The sequence below is a fragment of the Haliotis cracherodii genome, unplaced genomic scaffold, assembly GCF_022045235.1.
Source record: "Haliotis cracherodii isolate W230 unplaced genomic scaffold, xgHalCrac1.p SCAF_6, whole genome shotgun sequence".
Classification (NCBI taxonomy): Eukaryota; Metazoa; Mollusca; class Gastropoda; order Lepetellida; family Haliotidae; genus Haliotis; species Haliotis cracherodii.
In genome coordinates this window covers 56,761,899-56,779,986 of record NW_027266319.1, presented here as the reverse complement: position 1 = coordinate 56,779,986, position 18,088 = coordinate 56,761,899, and the positions used below count along the sequence as shown (strand labels likewise).

The 18,088-nt window shown below is 39.7% G+C and overlaps 1 protein-coding gene across 1 annotated transcript; it reads right to left on the bottom strand.

Annotated features, from left to right (window-relative positions):
• Positions 1–338: 338 nt before the first annotated feature.
• On the bottom strand, positions 339–17,575 carry LOC139445273 (neuropeptides capa receptor-like). The gene is made up of 2 exons (XM_071226409.1): positions 17,489–17,575; positions 339–2,457 (listed from the first exon to the last, which is right to left on the bottom strand). The coding sequence occupies exon 2, from the start codon at positions 2,451–2,453 to the stop codon at positions 1,338–1,340; it is 1,116 nt and encodes a 371-aa protein (XP_071082510.1). The 5' UTR covers positions 2,454–2,457; positions 17,489–17,575; the 3' UTR covers positions 339–1,337.
• Positions 17,576–18,088: the final 513 nt, after the last annotated feature.

The window sequence follows — 18,088 nt, the reverse complement described above, 5'->3', positions numbered from 1 at the left end:
TCTCTTACGACAAGCATAGTCGCCTTTTACGGCAAGCATGGGTTGCTCAAGACCTATTCTACCCTGGATCTTCAGATGGATTTAACGCCGACGTGAACAGTATTTCAGTTCTATTTCAGCGTGTGAGCTAAATGGAGGTTTAAGGTATATGCCTACCTCACACTGAAGCACATGTAACACATGCGGCGGCTCATTGGGCAGGTGACTTTGTTCGAAATGTGCCTCTGTTCACCAAGCAGTGAATGGGTACCCGGTAGGATGAGATGGCAATCTGGTTGTAAGCCTTCTAGCGCATAACAGCTTGGGTTGCATACTCCCCAGGGAGCTGAAAATGAGTGCATACTGATCCAGTGCCCGGGGTAATAATAACGTTTTGTGCATGACCCTGAGTGGTGTGGAAAATATGCGCAATATATGATCATATATATGCCTATTATTATATTTTATTATTATAATTATTATTATTATTATCTAAAATTCGAAATCATGATCAGTGGGTCATGGCACAACGAAGGGACGCAACTCTGCACATGTCCATGACGTAGATATTAACTGCCATGTTTTAAAACTATCATTGATAAACACTTCCAAGGAATGGTATGGTCACATATAGTCGCATCCACAACATCATCACTTTGGGACAGGATATAGTCATATATAGGAACCTCCACAAATTGACATCTTTAACAGATATGATCCTCCTTCACAGGTAGGCTTTTTTCACAAATGGACATCGTTACTCTAGGATCCAGATGTGACATGCCGATCACCAAATGGAAATCGTCACTCTAGGGCTTGATATTGTCACTTATCAGTTCCTCCACATCAGAACATCGCCACGCTCGGGTTTGATATTATCACATATAAGTTACTCCAAAGCTGAACACCGTCTCTTGCGGGCTTGATGTTGTCCCATATAAGTTGTCCCCAAAGCTGAACACCGTTCATCGTGGGTTTGAAATTGTCACAGTCATGTTATTCCACACCTGAACATCGGCTCTCTATATAATGCCAAGTTATGTCACCGATACACATCTCATCAATGGAACATTGTCACACTGCGTCAACTCCGTAATTGAAAATCTTTAGTCTAGTACTTGGTATTGTCATAGTTGAAAACAAATGCCCATTATGATTGGGATATTGCACATCTGGTCACCACTACATCTGGCCAGAGCGACAAGAACCTATTCGTTATAGTCGAGCACTGTAAAATATCATCATCACAAAGCCAAGTCACCAAATACAACTTGCTTCTAATAACGAGCACACCTGTCACCCCTGCCTCAGCACCGTAAGTTTAATCACCGTCATAACTGACTTTCCTTTACGACTAGTCACCTGGAATAGGCCTGCATTGATGTTGTTGATGTTCGGTTAAAATCGGAACGGCATCTGTCACGGGAAAAAGTCTTCTTTCTGCGGCACATGTTTGTGATCAACATCTTCAATGATTTCTTAAAATGTTTTCCGTATATGGCATACAAGAAGAAATTAACACTAAAGTTCGAGTAGTAAATAAGCTGCGCGATCTCTTGTATTAACTTCCGGTGGAGGAGGTTGAAGTTATTGGAAGCTGAAATCAGCTGTTCCAGTCGGATCACATGACTGGGTAGGTTGAGGACGAGGAAGGTCGTGGATACAAGTAATAAAGTTCGGGTGATCCTCATCTGAGACTTGTTCCTCAGAGCGGGCGTCTTTTCTGTCTTGTGGGTCTGGAGGACACTTTCACGTTTCCGTTGGTACCGGATGACACGCCACACGATCCGCACGTTCATGAAGAGGATGAGGAGGAACGGAAGAATCATGGTGAGAATTGTGTCGATCCACGTCACGATATTCATGAGGAAAAAGAACGTAGGGTTACTGGAACAGAGAAGGCGGTTCATGTAGGGCTGGGTCTCGGTGGTCCAGAGAGCAAAGTTGTAGAGGAGAGCTGACAGTACGAGGAAGATTATGACAACATACTTCTCCTGCAGCTTGGAGAAGATCATCGGGGCATGGAGAGGATGGCATATCGCGATGTAGCGTTCACTTGTGAAGCACACGACGTTCCACACTGAAAGGAAGCTGGAGATGTAGGTGATAAAGATGATAAACCGACATGCCTCTTTGGAAACCATGATTGGTGTTATTCCGTCCAGCCACGTCACGAGTAACGATAACAGGAAGAGGTTGTCTGCGCATGCCAAGGCCGCAAGATACCCGGATGATGATACATGGCGGAGCTGGCTAGCTGTAAACACGACAAGGGACAGGAAGTTTCCAGTCAAACCGATCATAACTATGGTCGGGACATAGATGTTGCGGGTAATGGTCAGAGCGTTCACGAGGGCTTTCTGGCGCTGTATTTCACTCGGTGTCATGTTGTTGTGCAACAGGTATGTTACATTTTCCAACATGTCCGAGAACCCCGTTTCCGGGCCCTCGTCGTAACTTGTGGGGTCGGCCATGGTCCTGAAATGAAACGTGACATAATTAATATCAATGAAATTTGATCGTGAACTATTTGTTTATTTATTTGTCGATTTATGGCACAGTCAGCAATATTTAACCTTCAACATGACAGTCTGTTGATCAAATCTGCATCAGACAAACCAGTGATTGATATTATGAGCAACGATCCATGCCGTCGGGGTACGATGACACAGGTTACCGACCAAGTCACCGAGCCTAAGACACCCGATCCATAAAATGTATTCGTACGTCAATCATACATTGTAGGTTGCTGCAAACATGAAAAAAGGTTATGTAAAAGATTAACTAAAAATATTTAAGTGAGGAAGCAGCAGGATGGGATCGCTCAACGACGATAGGAATCACATTTGGGAGAGATTTGAGAGCATATTCACTTGTCATATTCACTGTGAACAATATGAATGATGTTTGCAAAACTCCAAGCTTTCCACTGGTAAGCCCGGATAAGTTGAGTTGTGACCTGACAATTAACCCCGATAAACTATCGCGCGTTCCCTTATGAACAAAGGGGTAGCGGGTGGTCCGCGACAAGTAGTACGATGGATATGTGCGTGTGCTGTCCCGGCAAACAACGAGTTCTAGTGGCGACTTCAATAGCACATAATAGTACGCGCTGATGAGAGGTGCCCGATGACTGTGAAAACGGTGACAACAAATTTGCATAGATAACAACAATTGAGCAGTATTGTGACAATGAAGGGAATTCATTGCTGTAAAAATCGACCCCAAAGAGTAATAATGAATATTGTCATGTCATTCATCACATGATTGTGAAGGCTGAGACAGTTACGCAGTGATGTTGACTCAATGACATACTCCTTAATTAATCCCATTTTTTTCTCCATGTAATTTTGTACATGAAAGGCCGATTCTCGCACCTGCGAATGTATGATTTGACCATGTTTACCTAGCCTTTTTTTCTATTTATAATTAAATTCTATCGAAGAGAAATCTGGTATCGACTTGTCACATAGACCTCTTAATAGTGTTATGAGCAACACTTGTGCCTACGGGAGCGTAGTCAACTTTATCGTCATGATCTGCACAAACATGTGTAAACGTTATCTATATATTGCTCTAAAGATGTCACCTATAATGGCATAATGGTATTTTTTTAAATTGGAATGCTATTTATCAGTATTGAAAGAAAACCACGGGCGTAATCGTCTTAAATTTAGATTCTATATGCCAATTGGTGTAGGTAGATGACAGTGTATCCTACATAATAATATAATATGCACTTTATGTCATTTAAAAGACACCAGTGACGAATTCAAACATTTGTTTTGTGCCCTATATTTGATGAAACGATACTTTAATTGTTAACTCATATTTTCATTGATTAAAGTTATGTTCTTATAGAGCGCGTCACCTCTAATTGACGCATTTGTCATACATACTGGCTGCATTAACGTGTGAACGCAACGGAAAAATACATTCGTGTTTTTTATTGTAAATTACAATGTCTGGCAAATGATTCTCATGTAAGGGTTCTCTTAACTGAACAAACAACAATGGCATTCCCCTCTTTCCATGTACTGGGATAAAATGCTCTGTTTGTTTTGTACCACAATTATGGTCAAAACGTCACATGCTTTAGTGTTTCAAGTAATCTTTTTCTGCAGGAAAATCCGGAAGATGTACAACTACATGTATTTACCCAGAGTAAGAATCTGCGTTTTTCACTTCATGAGAGATTCACGCATTGAACATTTTCATTGGAATTAATAATAATTCATCAAAATAAGTTGAGGATAAAGGAACGTAATAATATGGCCTTCATACACATACTTAGCATTTGTTGATGTGTGTTCATGTCGTCTATCACCCAGTATCATAAGCGACATAACAGACAACGTGCAGTTGCTAAATTAAGAGCAGCACGGACCTACATAACGGTTGTCTTTGGCCAAGGGATAACAGTTCAGTTCTTTACAAAGACAGCCGGTGTTACTCTTTAACTAAGGAATGTCTGCATGTATATATGGTCTTCCTTGATAAAATTTGAGATCCATCTATTGTTGCCTGATTACCTGAATCTTGTAAATTATAGTATAGTGGACATGCTACTTCATACGACAAACATATTTAAACACAAAATTAACAGCTGCATGAGATAAAATGGCGCTCCAATTCAGTACGTCTCACAATGCCCTGAGGGTTACATAATATCATGACCTCCATGTGTTGATGATGTTAGATTCTGTGACTATCTTTACCATTTGACCACAATCAGTGAAACCTGGCCATTACTACAGTGGCAAACAAAGGATCAACAAGCTTTTATTGGATGTGACATACGTTGCATCAATTATCTTTAGAATCCATAAAAGAACCTATTTTTTACAGTAACAGTTTCTACAGAATTGGGGATCAGATATCGGGTTTGTGGTCGTGATCATTTTCCTTTACTTTGAATTTGCAACATGAAAACAATAACTGTTTGAGCATTTCCAAGATTATTGATAACAAGATGTGCCTGCCCATTTGCCTATATATATTTGACATATGATGACTCTATGAACATGCCAAAAAAAACCACGTAGGAAATATCCACGGTCATTTGGACTTTTGAACACTTGTCTATAATTTCTCAAAATGATTGCAATTGTCACATCAACATAATGTTGAGTCAGTTTGTGTTGAAGAAAATCTTTTTACTATAATTTGGTATAGATTTATCAGACCCAAACAGTTACAAAACTGAGATTGTGTATTCAACTCCTGTCAACACTAATTACTTTAACAGGAAAAAATGTTAGAAATATCTTTAGCGTAAATGCGCGAATGCACCTTGGTTTTCAAATACTTCAATTGACTGTACCGATATCTCAGACACGGAGGTGATCGGACCGCAATATCCTTACAATACCGATGATGTGCACAAATATCAGCAGTAATCACCGCAGATCTGAACTCACCTGTTTAAAACAGAACTGGAACACAAGATTTGAAATTATAAAATATCCTAATAATTTCTTTGACTGGAAATTTAAGGGTACTGTTTGATTTCAAACGTTTGAAATAAGGTTTGAAATAATATACACCCCGTAGTGTCATTTGTTTCAAAATGTCATTAATTTCGTTTTGGGTCGCTTTTATGTGACATAACACACCCGCCAGGATAATGAACGGGTATGGACACTGATGTTAATGTGTGCATTTCTTCAATTTTTTCCAAACATTCTCAAACTAGGCACATATGGAAATAGAACCAATTGATTTTAAATACTTGGAAATCAGTGTGTATTTACATTAATACCAACACTATTCAAAACGTCAAGATATGAGCTTAATCGTGCCGTGAAACGTAGTTATTTGTCACCATATGCAAGTGGCCTCAAATAGAGTGATGTGAACTTATTCTATTGTCGATTGTACGATTCCGACTATATCGTGAACATGTGAACATGTCTTTATGAATCTATATCAAATATTGATGATACCAGGTGTTCGCGAAAAGGTAAGCGTACCCTGCCTAACCGGGGGCGCCCATCACAAACACACGCAAAGTCAAGTTAATTGTTCAAATTCAAGGATCAGAAGTCAAAATAGGGAATTGCATCTGACATCAGTTTTGTCACTGATGCGTCAAAGTTGACCTTTAAACAACACTAGTCTTCCTCAATGAAAACAATTATAATTATGATTATGATGGATCTGTTATTCGATTTTTACCACCGTCACACCATTATTCTCTTACTATAACGAGGGCACGGGTGGCCGAGTCGTCTAAAGCGTCGCTATTCGTTGTGCAGAGTTGCGTCCCTTGGGCATGGCAGAAACCTATGATTGTTGGTTCGCCCCGATTATGTTTCTAGGTTTGTCAGCACCATACCCGTGCTCGTGGGTTTCACCGAAGTGGTATACGTCTGAGACCTGCATCACTTCGGGCTTTCCACCCACATTAAGCTGCCACGCCGCGATATAACTGGAATATTGTTAAAGCGTCGTTAAACCCAACTCACTCTTACTATAACGTAGTCAGAAGGGACTTGAGGATTGATTCATACGAAAAATGTGATTCGACAGACGTGCTGATAAAAATGTCTTCGCTTTTTCGTAAAATAATAATATGTTCTTTAATCATATATTGTCATAATATAATAAAATGTTTAACGTCAACATCAGTGAATAACCGGTCTCGATCATCTCTCGGAAATGATTTCATTGTGCGTAAGGGCAAAACAGTAATTAATATAACGCGCTTTATATTGAGATGAAACTTTAATTGGCAGTGTCCTCGGAAAAAAATATGGTTCATATCAGAATAAAACATATTTTGTGAATTGTTTGTAAAAATGTGTTCATAAAATGTGTTTATCGTGATGCTTCAAAAATGATACTTCGCCAATGCAGAAACACATACCACGAAGAACTAACATTCACATTGTAATTGCCAGATTTAACTATATTTGATATGCATGAATATATTATATTAGATAGTGTTTAAATGATGACAATCTAATACTCCTTGCCTACAGATGCTTACACCTATGACCATAGTCGATTATCAAGTCTCTGTATTATTTCTCCATTCTGCTATGATATTTGTACGCCTTTGGTATTATACCCTCTACAAAGAGCCGTCCAATCCAATTACTGACATGAGCGAGAGAAATTATGTGTGTGGAGATAGTACAGATGGAGAGGGTGACGTCTCTCCTGGAACCAAGCTATGGTGACAAGGTGGTACAGGTTATATATGTCAATACGGAATGGATATATAATACAATGTGCAATGATGATGACTTGCAATTGACGTTTAAGAAAGAACGACCTGACGCACATAGTAGCGGTATCTGGCAAAACATGGGGAGCAAACGATCTGGAGAAGGACGGAAATGCTTGACCACGTATAGCGTTATAAACAACTTGAATAACACACTTGAATTGTTTCAGAAACATGTCTTTAATATCCCAGCTTTATGATTATGTTCCGATTTATTTGGTCATAAACGTTAGAAGTCACGCTTTTAAATAAGCCTAACTGAAAACTTTTATGTGAATAAAGGTCAACCTCAGAGTCAAAACATTACAACATTGATCAATTGTGTCTGGACATGTATCATCAGAGGTGACATCATAGACTTGGGAAGAATGACGCACGGCGAGAGCAGTACATGATTAGAAGATTAGCAGCATGTGATTGTGTGTTAGAAGAGGCAGAACAACCGTACTCGGGGTCAGCAGGGTCGATAGACAAAACCAAATGGAATACGGTCGCAATGTGACAATGAGTTGTCACAGCAACAAAATGGCAACAACTAAATGTTTTGCAATTAATGACACCATATGCACTTCTGTGGCTGATGGTTTGGTTGGTTTATTGTTAAACGCTGCACTCAGCAATGTTCCCGCTATATGACGGCGGTCTGTAATCGAATCTGGACCAGACAATCCAGTGACTGATATCATGAGCATCGATCCACGCAGTTGGGATCGATGATATGCATCATCCAAGTCAGCGAGCCTCACCACCCGATCCCGTTAGTCGCCTTTTACGACAATCATAGTCGCCTTTTACGGCAAGCACGGGTTGTGAAGACCTATTCTACCCCGGATATTCACAATGTGTTGCTGATCTGTCTAATGTCTAGAATGCAATTGGCAGGGGATAAAGAGCGTTAAACTAATCGCCCATATTTCCAGGATGTTTTCATAGACCCTTTTGGCACACTACTACGATTGAAAGCATAATAGTCAATCAAGTTTTTGTATAACCATAATTAACAAACACAGGCAGCCGCGAATTCTGTGGTGGATTGACCCAGAAGTCAACAGTGGTCGGGTCACTGACCAGATGACGGCATAGTCAAACGTCGAGCTAGAGGTCATTGCCGACGCTTACATGTCAAGGTGTTTAAGTTTATACATATGTTATCCACAAAATGAATGGGGATTCGCGAACACGTTATAAGTAAGAATACCACATCCGTTTAAGATTTACGGCCATACATATTTAATAAAATAAATACAACCTGAGGGACGTTCCCTCAATTTCTCTCCACTGATGACATGATACACTGTAACGCAACATCACGCAACAAGGTTACAACGCAGTGACAGTTAAATAAAAGAGTTAAAACCTTTCACGAAAAACAAAAATCTTTAATAATCTGAAGACATGAGACCGTTTTACTAGTCAGACTTTACCTTAAGCATATGTTGATGAAACACTATCAAATAGTTTCTTTGTGTGTTTGATTTTTGTTTAACGGCGCAATATTTCAGCTATGTGACAGCGGTCTGTAAATGATTGCGAATATTTGTGAATCGGTCATTGCATTATTTTTCTTCTCGGAAAAGAGCCGAACACATATTTTTTACAACTCAAACTTTTCAGGACATCCAATATGTTCAGCGAAAATTTTTTGGGAAGAAATTATTTACGGAATGCATACAGGTAACAGTCAACCACAGATTATCTACATTACTGTTCAACGTAATGCAGAACGAGTATCGATTAACAACAGAAAACTCGAACCTCCATCACGTCAAATCCGAAACTAAAACAAAAAGTTCTCACATGATCGATCTGTAATTGCGCGTAATGACAAACTTAAGGAACCAAATGGCAGATCAATTACCCGCACAAGTAGATGAGAATGCCATTCAGACAGGCACTCTGAAAATTGCGGCGTTTCGTTTGATAAATTTAACATCTTGAATTGGATATAAATATTCATGGTAATTATAAGGGATTTTGAGCTGTGTGGGATACCAGATGTTATAGGTCAATTAGTTTACAGGTCTTTGAAAGGCATTTAGAAGTGATTCACATAAGGAAGAGAATATATGGATGTCAACTTATTTATTATGATGAACACAACGTTTCGGAGTATGTGCTTACTCCTTCATCAGGTGAATGAATGCCATGAGGCAGAGAGCATCTATATGTACATGTAAGGACAACAAAATTAATAAGATAACAAAAGGTGGAAACTAGGAAAGGGTACAAGCTAACAAAGGAAGCTTTAGTGGGAATAAGCATATACTCCGAAACGTTGTGTTCCTCATAATAAAGAAGTTGACATCCGTATAGTCTCTTCCTCAATAAGTTTACAGTTCCCAATAGGATCAGTAATGATTTGGAAACACAATATTTATGTGATGAAACAAGATACAATGCGGTCGATTCTGTTCCTAGATCTGGAGTGAATTAAGCCTTTGTGACACCTGTCCTCAAGAACGGATGAAATATGTGTTTTCCTAATTCACAGCCAAGTCTCTGACCCCATGGGCGTTCGTCATTTGGGTCACGTGTAACTTCATCCCCACAATGTACATCACCCAATGCACTTTATACGAGAGTGCCACTCAAACTGCATGTGCATTGAGATTAACTACGCCTGTGCCATCGGTTCATGGGCCTTGAGTGGAAAGTGAAAAGTAAGTTTTCGCTAACCCGGCAGCTATTTGTATATACCTAGTAATATAGCAGTGGAACGTGGGGGTTTGGCTATGTACTGAGACAGAGTTCGCTCCTCCCTTCGTTTTCGCAACTGTACCTGTATAACTCGCAAAGGTACTGTGACTCGTCCTTCATTTATTACTACAATAAAAGAACATATTTCAAAGTGAACTGGACGTCATCAGTAATATTCATCCCTCTGACATTACAGATGAAGAGATGAGACAATCAAATATATTTTAATTAAAAGAAATTCATCAACATGACGAAGTAGTATATCTATGCATATGGCTTTTAAGCATCGAAGTGTTATGTAGAGAGTGAGTCAGATGGGAATCGATCATGGTGCTTTGGTGTGACGAGCGAACGCTTTAACCACTAGGTTACCCAACCGCCCCGTATAATATGTGGAAATACATATGTGGAAGGAGTAATTAAAACAAGATGTTTGCATAAGAAAACCTTGCAATTCCAGCTCTCAAGGCATGCATCAACCAAGTCACCGAGCAACCGACAACCCTATACCGTTAGTCGCCTCTTACGACAAGCATGGGTTGATGAAGATCAATTCTAACCCAAATCTTCACGGCTAATGTGGATATGGAGAAAAGGAAGGGAGAGACACAATGCAAGTTAACGTTCATCACTGACACATATTATCACATTTAGCCTGCGATGCCATGCGTTGACGTTGAAATCAAATTTAACATCCAAAGTTGCTTAACTTATTCATTTCGTGTAACCAATTACCCCCCAAACTAATCACAAATACATATACAAAAGAAGATACTTGAAACTGCGTTGGTTCCGAGAATCAAACCTGTTCTTCTCCATACTACAAATGTTTACCCAGCTACAATAACATATCCAGCCGTGGTGAAGAAGATGGGGTTGTCAGCATGTATAGTATATACAACTGCATGACTCTCAATTAACTTAAATCACCTCCGATCAATAAACAGATACAGTAACTGCAACATTTCTTGGCCAACTTACTTGTTTAGGAGACGTTCACCTGTCTGTTGCCGTGGCAGCCTGCTTCTAAACATGTACACGAGCAGACAGCCATGGTCGGTGGAGCCATTTCTTATGAATATGTGTGATACGACGGAGATGTGGTTCCGTTCAGGTGTACGTAATGATGTTATCCAGACATTGTACGTGTTACGTCATTTGCAGGGAGATGAACTGAATGAGAGTCGAATAATTAACCCAGACAACTGTTACACAAATCGTTATGTTTGTATTACCGTTATTAGGTTATTACGAATACTGTTATGTTTGTGTGTGTGTGTGTGTGTGTGTGTGTGTGTGTGTGTGTGTGTGTGTGTGTGTGTGTGTGTGAGTGTGTGTGTGTGTGTGTCCTTGGAACACGTGGAAGGGAATTTAATGTCAAACAACCGTCTTATCATTCCAGACAGATTCAGATTCGTTACCTTGACCAATTGCAATAAATGTAAACGGCATATTGTCAAACAGTGAGACAGCCAACTGTCATTAAAACGCTTGAAACCATGTATATAAACATGTAATATAAATTCAAAACGTATATTCGAAAACAGTTTAGAGTTTAGATTTGAATTGTTTTGGGCATATATTCATGTGTTTGATGTGAAACATATTGATGTGTAATGTAATTTGAAACAGAGGATGGACTTGAAAATTAATTTGTTAAAATGTTTGAAACATTGAGATTGATGTGTTAAGTAATTTGAAACAGAACTTAGATTTGAGATTTATAATTTTAAATGTTTGAAACATGCATTGATGTGTAACGTTATTTGAAATAGAGCTTAGATTTGTAATGTAATTTTGAAAGGGATAACGACTCCAGTCTTCTCGAAGCCCTGTGTCGCCGCCAATTTACATGTACTTCGAATTTGGACAAGTGAGAGATGTGGCTGTTGTTAAATACTGCAGTCAGCAATACTCGATGCAAGGCACAGTGAAAGGAGAGGCAACGCTCAACCCCATCGGGACACGACGATACACAATCAGCCGAGCCTTACCACCCGATTCTCTTACGACAAGCATAAGTTACTGGGGACCCATTTCACCTCGGCGTCCCCACTTTGTTATGACGAGGTGGGGAAGCATAGCGTACGTTTGTATTTAATTGTGTTGTATGATATTCTCCAGGTCATTCACCTTTAGTTAAGTCAATGTATTCAATCAAAAGCTGGCTCCTAAGTCCAGTTCATTTGCAATTACCAACTGCGACAACGCGAGTCATTGCTATTCAATGGTTGACGATAATTATCCTCATACAAATAGACAACAAGGATCCACATGTGCCAATCGATCCCGGCTTTAAGACAAGGATGAGTATGAAGCATTACGAATAGAAATTGCTTAGTCCGTTCCGTGCTCTGGTGGATAGAGTGGACGGTCGGTGGTTAGATCCCCGTCCGTGTTACAAGACATCAAAAGACGTTAACCGATGGTACATGTTGTTACCCTGGCGCTCGTCTTAAAAGGACTGGTCGGCTAGGAGTCAGAATACTGTGTCTGAATGGTGTACCCGGTAAAACTGCGGTATGGTGCTAGTAAATAGGCACCAGTCCGGAACAGTACAAGCAGCCTCACACGCAAACACATGCTACCACGACGCTATATCGTATATTGTTAACTCATATCTTCATTAACCAAAGTTTTATTCTGTTAGAGTACATCACTTCTAATTGACGTATTTGTCATACTATACGTACTGGCTGCATTAACCTGAACGCAAAATATATATTTAATACATTCGTATGCCTTTAGTAAATATAGCATTTACATTCGTGTTTTCTTTGTTGTAGAATAGAATGACTGACAAATTATTCTCAGGTAGGAGTTCTCTTAACTGAACAAACAACAATGGGATTATCCAGTTTATTTTGTACCTCAAAGGTAGTCAAGATGTCAGCTACTTCAGAGTTACAAGTACATGTGGTCTTCTTTTGCTGGAAAATCCGGAAGATGTACAGTCACATGTATTAACCAAGAGTAAGAATCTACGTTTGTACTTCATGAGACTGCACGCATTGAAATATTGGAATTAAAACAATTGATCATAATAAGCTGCGGATAAAAGAAAGTTTATGATGCCTTGGCTTTGAGGAAATTAGAACTCGAAAGAGAATAATTGGCTATTGAAAATCAGCTTAAAGAATTGGAAACTGAAAAAGAGAAAGAGAAAATAAGACGTGAAGATAAAAAAAAAAAGATGAGGGAATTTCAGCTAAAACAAAATAAAGCTGAGCAATAAAGATAATTTATAATTAAAGCTGATAATGAAAAAATGTGATTGGAAGCTGTCACACCGTACAACAGGTGATGGATCGTTTGATCTTTCCAAGCAGATAGACTTGTTCCATCCTTGTCTGAACGTGATGTTGAGAAATGTTCTTACATTTTGAAAAAGTGGCTAACAGTCTGAAATGGCCTCAAAATCAGTGGACCACGTTGTTAGAAATTTTGTTTTTGGGGAAAAGCTCAGGAAGTTTATTCTGCCTACCCATTGATAGGAGTTCTGAATATCAGGTTGTTGAGGATTAGGTATTGAAGGCTTATGAATTGGTTCCTGAAGCGTACAGGCAAACGTTCTGCTAAGAAGAGGGATGATCCTACATTTGTTGAGTTTGGAAAGGAGAAGGAAAGTTTGTTTGGTAGGTGGTGTAACTCAAAGAAAACCAATGTTGACTTTGATAGTTTAAGGCAGTTAGTTCTGCTGGAGTATTTTAAGCAGTGTGTGTCAACGGACATTCCAACATATCTTGAAGAGCAGAAAGTGGCTCAGTTACACAAGGCTGCTACGTTATCCGATGATTATTTGCTAATTCACACGGTTAGGTTCAAACATCGAGGGTTTACAGGCAGGAGTTCGCAGGGTTACAAATCAGTAAAGCATAGTTCATCCTCACCCAGGTTTGGTTCTATCACGTCTTTTTTTGACAAAAAGACAAGTTCTACTCCAGTTCTAAAAGTACTTCTGGATTTCCGTCAGGTCCTACTTGTAGGTATTGCCGCAAGCCAGGGCATATCATTTCTGAGTGTAGAAAACTCGCTTTCAAAAACAGTCACCCTTTGTTCCCGATTGTTTTGGTGAATGTAAGGTCACACCCCTTTTTGGTTCGACTATTGAGGAGTTTTATCTATTGCGGACCAGTCATTAAAGTCTGTTGTTGTGAGATAGAAGTATTTACCGTTTGTTAGTGTCCGCTAAAGATGATAGTTCCAATGTTAATGCCATTACAGTTTGAGGGGCTCCTCGTTAGTAGTTTGCCAGCTTCTGAGGAAACATCAGCCAACTCTGAGGTTTTGTTCAAGGGTTTATGTGATTTTACCAGTGCACCTCTCCATTCTATGAATATGAAGACAGATTTGATATATTGGTTGGGGTTGAGGGTGTAGAAACTCTACCTGCATAGACTTGCTCACTGGGAATGATAAAGCAGAGGGAAGATGTTTAGCTAATCCTGTTGTTTGTCTTCAGCCCAGCACTTCGGTAAGTACTGAAAATCTTGAAGAAAGATATTTCGAGGTATTTTTCTTTTGTGTGTTGATACTCGTGCTCCGGCTGAACAAAGTACTTCTGAGAATAATTCCACTTATGATTTGGCTGACACTTTTATGGATCATTCTCTTCACCAGTCTAAATGTTTGAGAGAGAGTACTCTAACTTCTGACAGTTTGGCTGTTGAGGAACCGGTTCTGGGGAGGGAGCAGTAAGTTAAGTTACAGGGGGAAGACCCAGAACTCAAAGTTCACGCCAACAGAGCACTCTCTTTAGAAGAAGCTGACAAGGTTACAGTTTGCTATTATTTCAAGTATAGCGTTTTGATGACGAAACGGAGGCTACCAGATGTACCTGCTGATAACAAATGGAAGGTCTTCCATCAAATCGTTCTTCAAAATTCATGTCGGAAGCATGTTTTGAGTTTGGCACATGAAACTCTTTTGGCGGGTTATTTGGTTGTACACAAAACTTGTGACAATAGTCTGTCCCATTTCATTTGGCCTAATTTGCGGCATGATGTGGCTGACTAATGCAAAACATGCCATTGTGTCAAATGGTTGGCAAACCTTATCAGAAAAGTCCAGCAGCACCTTTGAAACCCATTCCAGCTTTTGAAGAACCTTTCATCGATTGGGTTGGTCCTTTGCCTAAAACTTAGTCAGGAAGTCAGTACATACTTGCTATCACTTCCACAAGTTTTCCAGAGGCTACTCCTTTACGAAACATTAAAGATCAAGTTATCATCAAAGCTTTTGGAAAGCGTTTCACCATTGTTGGTTTTTCCTGGGACTATCGAACAGTCAGATCAGGGCTCTAATTTCAAGTCGGGCGTTTCCACAGTTAGGCATCTTAGATAATATTTTTAGTGCATTTCATCCTGAATCTCAGGGAGCTTAAAAGAGGTTCTTTTGGACCTTGTCTTTATCCATACTGTTCATAGACCCTTAAAGCACTCGAAGGAGCGGTGGTTTTATGATAAGTCTGAAATGACTTTATTGAAGTAAGTCTCATCATTTCAGGCGAGGCTTTCAAAAGCTTGTGAAGTTGGTAAGGATCACTTGAAGGACAAAATGAAAGTACATTTTGACAAAAAGTCTCAAGACAGAAATTTCAGTCCTTGCGATAAAGTCTAAGTGTTTTGCCAATTCCTGGTCAACCAGTACTTGCTGGGTGCCATGGTCCGTATGTTATTGACAGAAAAGTCTGTGATATCGACTATGTTGTACAAAAAAAGGCCATCGTAAAAAGACATAGCTTTGTCCTGTAAGTATGATTAGAAAGTATCATGAAAGAAATGACAATGTACATACTCGGTAATTGCCACTGTTTCGCCTGTGGAATTGAGATGACACTGATGAAGGGGGAGTGTGTTGTGTCACAGTGTAATCTATTTATAAACAATGATTATAACTGTATTTAGATGCTAGAATTATCTGTTCCGGAATAGCATGGATGACGTCAAGCGTTATAGAAACATGTAGAATATTTTGTGATGTCTGGCACTGTGTCAACTCCAACTTATCACCCCAGAGTTCCAGCCTTGGCATATGTTGGAAGCTTGACCACTGTTGTAGCCCAGTGATTATTATTTTTGTCATTGTCATTTTCATTGCTGTCATATTTGATACTGCCATTGAATATTGTACTACCACTCTATGTTGTACTGCCACTGTAGTTGACGTGTGGTAATATGTATTGATTTATAAACCTAGGTAATTTTGTAATACAATGTTGTACCGTTTGTTGGCTGTATTTTGGTTTCACACTAATTCCTGATTGTAAATTATTTATTCAGTTTGTCTTAAACATTGATGACGAATGTCACATCCAACAATATGTTGAATCAGTTTGTGTTGACGAAAAACCTTTATTTTGTTAAACTAGTATTGTCAGACCCTAAAAGTTTCAAAACTGAGATTGTGTATTCAACTCCTGTAAACACAAATTACTTTAACAGGAAAAATATCTTTGGCGTAAATGCGCGCATGAAGATCAAAGATCTGGTTTTCTGATACCTTAACAGACTATACCGATATCTCAGGAACGATGAGATACGATGACATGCATCAGCCAAGTCAATGAGCCTGCCAACCCCATTAGTCGCCTATTACGACAAGTATAGTTGCCTTTTACGGCAAGCATGGGTTGCTGAAGACCTATTCTACCCCGGATCGTCACGGGCCGGATCAGTGATGACACCAGGTGTTCGCGAAAAGAGTAAGCATGTCATGCACTATCGGAAGCACCAATAACTAACACAATTTGTATTAAAAAGTATGTTTGTAGACTGACACTGCCCAGCGACGGCGGCAGGTGAGCAAACCAGACAATCATGTTATCGTACACGTGTTCTTGATTTGACTGGTGTCCGGACAAATTACCGAGTGAATAGTATTGTCAATACCACAATAACTCCACGGTTTTCGTAACTGCCATAACAATTGTCTGTGGTGCTATTTTGAACACTTCTCATCAAAACGATCAATCAAATTTGCGATGAAAACTACATACATCTACAGTTCCTTAAAACTGATGAGGTGAGATGAAATGGGATTTGACGTCGCATTCAAGATAACTGAACTAACATGTACACAGCGACGTGCATGCACGTGTGTGTATGTGTGTGTGTGTGTGTGTGTGTGTGTGTGTGTGTGTGTGTGTGTGTGTGTGTGTGTGTGTGTGTGTGTGTGCTTGCACTACTCCGGACTGCTGCCGATTTATAGTGCTACCCCAGTGAGATACCAAGCCGCAGTCTAACTTGATTACCCTACTCAGATACAGTATACTGACACCGACCCGACCCTACAACTAGACCACGGAGGCGGTCCATATTTACATTCTATGACATATCTTATTTTGTAGATATCAAACATTTTAGCAAATTTCCGTTTATCGGATTCTATTGTCAGGCATGTATACAGAAGCATTCACCCATGACAAAAACATACCCCAAAAAGAAATCAACGAACTTAATATTTGAATATTTTCTTGATTAATCCTAACCATCTTGAAAGGATTTAGAATGAACAAAAATGTCTATTTTCTTTTCTTAAACATGATATGTAACTGTGTGGGGAGATAAGTTCCAAACATACCTTAGATCCTATAACCTGGGAATGTATTCCTCACTACACATGGAAGAGCCAGAGTGAACAAGCGACTTCAGATCGATCTCGTTTCCCTCTCACTGCCGTGGATTAGGCCAGTTGAAGCAGCTGGCTACAACACTGAAGCTGACCGATCCTAACTCTCGCCAGCAAAGACCCAAACGTCAGTAGCGCAGCAGCCAATCACGACGGTGCCATTCCGTCACGTCTGTCCCCTCCCACAAACACGCCCCATCTTCTTCAGATATAAAACACAGTCTTGATAACGTTTATTTTTCTCAGGTCATCATAATCGTACGTCAACAGAAAGTTTGCGTCATTTCAATAAATATTTGTTGATGTACGATATATGTCTGATGGTTAGGCGATACTTCATCCATGCGAGTATAGGTCGGGGGTTGGGTATGGAGTCCTAGAGTGAGTGAGTTGGGTTTAACGCCGCTTTTAACAGTATTCCAGTTATATAGCGGCGTGTCAGCTTAATGTGGAAGGAAAGCCCGAAGTGATGCAGGTCTCAGACGTTTACCACTTAGGTGAAACCCACGAGCACGGGTATTGTGCTGACAAACCTAGAAACATAATCGGGGG

Coding starts and splice junctions, on each gene's coding strand:
- LOC139445273 (XM_071226409.1), bottom strand. CDS start 2,453: ATGGCCGACCCCACAAGTTACGACGAGGGCCCGGAAACGGGGTTCTCG.